Raw genomic sequence first — 6,639 nt, forward strand, 5'->3', positions numbered from 1 at the left:
CAACCATTCTTAGTCAGCAGAATGATGAGCACCCGCCCCCACCCCCCCCACCTTCAAGTCTCCTTTGAAGAATCAAAACCCCAGCAGCATCTGCTCAGTGCTGGGAGTGTGGGAGGAAGTGTCTGAGATACACTTTGCTCATCAGTGAGCAAAGGTGCCTGAAGTTGCATATTCTGGGGCTCAAAACTCAGGGTTCCACTTTGTTCAATAGAAACACACAGACGAGCCAAGACAGAATGAAATGCCAGCTCAGAGACTGTGGTTTTGCTGTTGTCTGTCTTCCTGAATCCCAGCTGCCCTCTGAGACAGCTCAAGTGCAGTGGGTACAAAGGCATATCTGATATTGCTTTGGACACACAATTCTTCCTCTTTCTCAAGGTTTGCTGCTGTTTTACACATTTCTGCTTGCCCTATGTCTGCATGGTTTCTTTCTTATTTTACAGAAATCATTTGCAAACAGTCAGAAGTCCTGTTTACCACCCTGTTGACTTCTGCAGCAACCCTTTGCCTTTCCTCTCATTTTATTTTATTTTACTTTTTTTGGTCCCGGGGATTGAACCCAGGGGTGCTCAACCCCTGATCCACATACCCAGCCCTTTTTACATTTTATTTTGAGACAGGGTCTTGCTAAGTTGCTCAGGGCCTTGCTAAGTTGCTGAGGCTGGCTTTGAACTTGCAATCCTCCTGCCTTAGCCTCCCTAGCACCGGGATCACAGGTGTGTGCCTGACTTTTTATTTTATTTTATTTTTTGCAGTACTGGGGATTGAACCCATGCTGCTTTGCTGATGAAGTACATTCTCAGCCCTTTTTATTTTATTTTGAGGCAGGGTCTGGCTCATTCGCCCAGGCTGACCTTGAGCTTGCAACCCTCCTGCCTCAGCCTCCCCTGTCACTGGGATCCCATTTCCTTTTCACTCATTCTCACCACTCTCTCTCCTCTCACCCTGCCTGCAGTTCTTGGGGCATTTGGCAGGAATCCCTGGTGGTCTGGGGATGAGGTATGACCATAGGCCACGCACCTCCCTGTTCAGCCCGGCCTGGCCACTTTACACCTTGATCTTCCTGGGGGAGGCTGCTTGAAGGCTCTCTACCTTTCCTTTCTTGTTTCAAAGGCCATTGGAGAATTCATTTTGGTGGACAAGAATGTGAAGATCAAAAAGAAAGGTAACATCTACAGTCTCAATGAAGGCTACGCGAAGGACTTCGACCCCGCCGTCACTGAGTATGTCCAGAGGAAAAAGTTCCCTCCTGTAAGTAAGGGGCAAGGGGTGGGGCTGCGACAGTGTTGGGGCCTTTGGCACCAGGGGCAGCTCTTGGGGGAGGGGTGTCCCCCGAGAAGAAAAGTGACCTCTGGGATTGAGAAGGGCCCCGGATCTTATTTGGGACTCTTGAGTTATGTGGAAACCTACTGATTCATGACTTACCCTGCTTTGTGCAAAAGGAGGCAGGGACAGAAGCAAACTGGATTTCAGTCTGTGCTGATCTGTGATCAGGCTCTCACCCGGGTGCTGGGAGCTGGAGTTCTTGCCCTGAGATGTCAGAACTGGAGTGTTATTTCAGCCTTTGCCACTTGCTCTTTGAAGAAAATCAGGATAATTATAATGTCAACCAGATGAATGTGTTTCAGGTGACAAAGCATTTGCACCTCTGGGTACAGAGGGTACAAAATGTGGTATTTCCACCCAGGCACCTGCCTCCAGGCCCATGTCTGAGATGGGCTTCTCTCTTTCATTCCAAGACAGAGTGTGTGCTTCCTGGCATCTCTCTAAAGAGCTTACAGTGGGTGTATAAGAGAAGGGCAGGCCATGCAGCGGGCTCCATGTGGGCATCGCTCATCTTGTGGTACCAGGGATTGAACTTGTGGTACTTGGTTGAAAGCCATTGACAACTGCTATTTTCTCAGGATGAAACCGTAATGTCATCAGCATGACATTCAGGGTCCTCAGAGCTGCCCCAGGCTTTTTCCCCTTTCTCTGTACCTTCTTTGATCCCCTCTGGTGCCCAGCCCTGGCTTGCACACTTCCCCAGGCCCTGGGTGGCTGGTCTTTGCAGAGAGCTGTACAGATTCTCCTGCTATGAAAAGTACAGTGTGGCCCTGCCCAGCTCCTTAGCCTGCCCACATCCTTCCCAACCCCGCGGTGCTGCTAAATGGAACAGTTTTTGTGATGCTTGCTCCAACACCTTGGTCAGAAGGAACCACACTCACTTGGGGGCTTCTTCCTGTAATGTGGCCTGTGGGGAGATGGATGGGAGGCTGTTTCTGTTATTCCATTTTCTGCTTCTTGGGAACAGGATTTTCATCGCATTTCTTAGCACAGCTCCATAGCGGCTCCATAAATGACTGGAGTCAAATATGCATAAGAGACATAAAGAGAATGGCCTTGATTTTCTGCACCCCTGGTTACTGTTCTCTCTTTGTAGGATAATTCAGCGCCCTATGGCGCCCGGTACGTGGGCTCCATGGTGGCCGATGTTCACCGCACACTGGTCTATGGAGGGATCTTTTTGTACCCTGCGAACAAGAAAAGCCCCAATGGAAAGGTGAGAAAATTCCCCAAAAAGTGATCAAGAAGGAGTGGATCTCATTTTTAGCCTGGGGTATTCGACTTTGTGTGAAAGAAAAAAGATTAAGACAGATTGATATCCTCTGGTTGCTGCTGAAGACGTCTCTGGCACATTCTTTACTAGATTCAAGGTAAAGCCAGTTGACACCAACTACACACAAAAACATTCTCTTGAGAGCCCTTCCAGGGCTACAGCAAAAGAGAATTGATGGGGCTGGGCTGTAGCTCAGCCGTAGAGCGCTTGCCTTGCAAGTGTGAGGCACTGGGTTCCATCCTCAGCACCACATAAAAATAAACAAATAAAAATAAAGACATTGTGTCCATTTTCGACTAAATAATAATTAAAACAAACAAACAAACAAAAAAACAATTGATGGCGTTCTGGTCAGGAGGGGACTGAAAGGGCTTGGAGCTTCTGGTGGGTACATGGTTTGGCTTGGACAAAATGAGTTTCACTCATAAAGTGAATGAAAATGGTCCAGTGTCATTACCAAGGCAGCAAATCAAATATATATCAGAGGTCTTTGATCAATTCCAGAAAGGCATAAAATAGAAATAACCAGTGAGCCTGACATTTGCTGCCTTAAATACGAGAACTTTTAGGGAAAAATAGACTCTCTGGAGAACATGGAGCTTTTCCCAGGACTGCACTGGTACTAACGAGACATGGGGTGGGCCAGGCTTTCTTATGCTGGCCAAGGAACACCCCTTTCTCTACACAAAGTGTCAATGGGCTTCCTTCCCCAGTATTATGTCCTCTTTTTTTTTTAAACATTTTTTAAAATTAGTTGTTAATGGACCTTTATTTATTTATATGTGGTGCTGAGGATCGAACCCAGTGCCTCACACGTGCTAGGCAAACGCTCTACCACTGAGCCCCAGCCCCAGCTCCCTCTTTTTTTTTTTAATGTGCAATAATGAATAGCAAGAAAGATCCCCTTAGGATAGTTAGCTATTGCTATATTCACATCTCTGTGTATGGCACTGGGCGGCCAGTTACCTGAGGGCATTCTTCTTTACTTGAAACCCCAGCCTTCTGGGGCCACAGGTGCACTCCAGCCTGTGTGATTAGCCTGCTTTCTAGCACTTTGCTCTAATGCCTCAAAAATTGCTCTTGAACACAAACATAGAAGCTCCTCCTCTTTTTCCATTTTTTGAGTCTGGAGCTGACACATGTATGGGAATCAAGTCAGGAGACATCTGCACAGAGCTCTCTGCTCAGAAGGCAGACTGCAAGAAAATGCATATGAGAAAAAAAGTTCATATTTAAAAGTAAATGCCAAGATGTGTAACACACTAAACCCCAGCCCTGGAGCCATGGGAGGGTCGTAAAAGGAAGCACAGAATTGCAAACAATGTCACACTGTTTGGAGGAGCCGGTCTGCTCTCCAGATGTCTGCAGCTAGACACTACAGTGGATTTTTAAAAATGCTTTTAGATTGGGCAAAGCTCCATCCCAAACACACAGAGAATCAGTCATTAAGTCCAGTTTCTGTGCTATAAAGAGGAGGGGGCCATCAGTGCTGCCAAAATGTCATTTTGTCCTGGTTCCAGGTGGTCGGCCTCAAAGTTGCTTCGGGTTGTCTGTTGCTGGCCCTTGGTTCCATTTAACCACATGGTTGGCTGTTTTGTCTCCGTAGCAACCAGGGGTGGGAGGGAAGTTTTGCAACCCGGAGGAGGGGAAGAGCATGGGTTACCTTGGGACCTCCCGCCAGCTCTGCCCCGTTGGGCTGGGCAACAAGCCCCCTCTCTGTTCAGTACCTTCTGGTGTGAGGACTCCAGTGTCGGGTTCTTGTTTTTCAGCTGAGACTACTCTATGAATGCAACCCGATGGCCTTCGTCATGGAGAAGGCAGGGGGACTGGCCACCACGGGGAAGGAAGCTGTGTTAGACATCGTTCCCACCGACATCCACCAGAGGGCGCCGGTCATCCTGGGGTCCCCTGACGACGTGACCGAGTTCCTGGAGATCTATAAGAAGCACTCTGCCAAGTGAGGCGCCCGCCTTGCCCTCACCTGGAGGAATGGCCTCCCTCTCCGCACTGTCCCCACCCTGCCCGATTGTGCGTTCCCAGGCAGCACACAGAAAGCACGGGGTACCTTCACCTAACCCCGTGGGTGAGCCAGATTCCTAGTGGAAGGAGGAGAAATAAACTTTTCTTCCTTCCTTTCTTCATTGTTTTGTGTCAAGTTAGGACAATGGTGACAGCGACATGTACACAACCTTAGGCGATTCAGTCTTCACACTGACTTGTGCATAAACACGGGAGTGACCCACTTTACAGGGGATGATGGAGAATCAAGAGTTGAAATCTGCCCAAGGTCTCCAGTGAGTGGAGACTGAGCTATCCACTCAGCCAGTGAGTGGCAGAGCTGGGATGTGAACCCAGACATTCTGGACACTAAACCCTGGGTTTAAGGATCTTGCTTCTCCTATGTGTTGTCCCATGAAGTCCCAACCCACCAGAACGAGAAATGAGAGCACTCTTCAGGAGCTGTGTATGGGGGTAACTGTGTAGGCTTGGCTTCCTCCACCATGGGCATAGCTACCAGAGTCACCAGGGGAGGTGTGCCTTGCTATTCAGTGGTGATTTTCTATAAGAGTGTTTTATAAATACTTTATTAAACTAATAGAGTCCAATAATTCCAAGGGTCCAGTTACCATAAAGAAAAACACTTGTCATAAGATCCAGATTTAAGGAAATACAAGTTAGGGCAAGTGAAAGTGTACTGCACCAATCTTCCTCTATGAACAGTCCACCCTTTAGCTAAGCTTGGGTCTTTCTGGACCAGAAGTTCAAAATCATGGCCACTTATATCAGGTATCAAGTAATACTGGTGGCCTTTCTTGAGCTCTAGATTTAAGTGTGTGTGTGCATAAAATATGTAGTTTTTCACTTGTGAACTTAAAATATGTGTCTGTGTAAATCCTGCTTCTTGCCCTTCAAACACTCCTGATTCATTCCGCTTGGACCCAAATCCGAGCATCTCCCCCACTCCAGCTGTGGCTGGCCCACTCAGGAAAGTCCTTGGACTCACAAAGCACCTTTTGAGTTTTAACCCTCGAGCTCAGTTGGTGCCGGGTTCTCAAAGCTTTGGAGGACATGTAGCAGTCTGGGGGCCCCTTCCTATACTAGTGACAGCTGTATGGAAACAATTCTTCCCCACCCTGGTGCCATGAGGAAGCCGAGCAAAATAACTACAAGACCCGTTTCCCCTGTCATTTTCTATGTGGTGTCTTTAGATTGAGTTATGGAATATTTTCAACGAATGCTTATTTGCATCCTACTGTGGGCATGCCTACGTCTCCCCATATCCGCTCTGAGAAAGACAGACATGGACACGGAGAAACAGTGATTCTCCACTGATGACCCTTAGAATCTCAGAGTTGGATGTGACCTCAGAGATTCTTGGCTGCTGCCCTTGGACAGAGGCTATGAAGGGTCACACTCACAGGAGAGTCACACAGAGATGCAGAGAACGCTGGGCTCCATGGTGTCACACTGCTCCTAAAATGGGAGACCCTTTCTCCTCCCGATCAAATACATAATGTTCCCTCATGAAGGAAAGTGCCTCCTCCCACCATGCAAATAGTTGGCTGCTAAGTCTCTCGACTTTCTCAGCATTGCCATTAGCAGGATTTGGCCCCTCTTCCCCTTTCCTACTCTCAGGTCTGATTTTTGCTGGAGGTTTGTTTCATAACCACAACTCTCATCTCCCAAGGTCACAGTTAGCCTGCGGCCTACATTCTAAGTATTTTAATACAAATCAGCCAGAGACTTTCTCCATGAGAGCATACTTACTGATTGGGTCTTTTGGTAAAAGTGAAGAGAATGTCCTTCCATTGTGACATGAAGCCACATATGCCCTGGATTTGCCACTGTGGGCAGGTTAGACATGGCTTATGCCCAGGTGGGGACAGAGGCAGAAGCTCCACTTGAGCACCATTGGTTCCCAAAACGCCACAGTGACTGTGGCCTGGGCCCCAACTTCAGAGTCGGGAATTATTTCAAGATACCTGTGGTGGGTTGAATGGCGTCCCCCACAAAGACACGTTCATGCCCAAATCTCTGCC

The 6,639-nt window shown here is 48.0% G+C and overlaps 1 protein-coding gene across 2 annotated transcripts in view; it reads left to right on the forward strand.

The window, feature by feature from the left end:
- Positions 1-4,735, forward strand: part of Fbp1 (fructose-bisphosphatase 1) — a 25,991-nt gene extending 21,256 nt beyond the window's left edge. For both annotated transcript variants that reach the window (XM_015503976.2, XM_048800344.1), the window contains exons 5-7: positions 1,114-1,251; positions 2,423-2,542; positions 4,369-4,735. In XM_015503976.2, the coding sequence (XP_015359462.1) occupies positions 1,114-1,251; positions 2,423-2,542; positions 4,369-4,560 (450 nt within the window). In that variant the 3' untranslated portion in view covers positions 4,561-4,735. The remainder of the gene's footprint in view (positions 1-1,113; positions 1,252-2,422; positions 2,543-4,368) is intronic.
- The last annotated feature ends 1,904 nt before the right edge of the window (positions 4,736-6,639 follow it).

The sequence above is a fragment of the Marmota marmota genome, unplaced genomic scaffold, assembly GCF_001458135.2.
Source record: "Marmota marmota marmota unplaced genomic scaffold, marMar, whole genome shotgun sequence".
Lineage (NCBI taxonomy): Eukaryota > Metazoa > Chordata > Mammalia > Rodentia > Sciuridae > Marmota > Marmota marmota.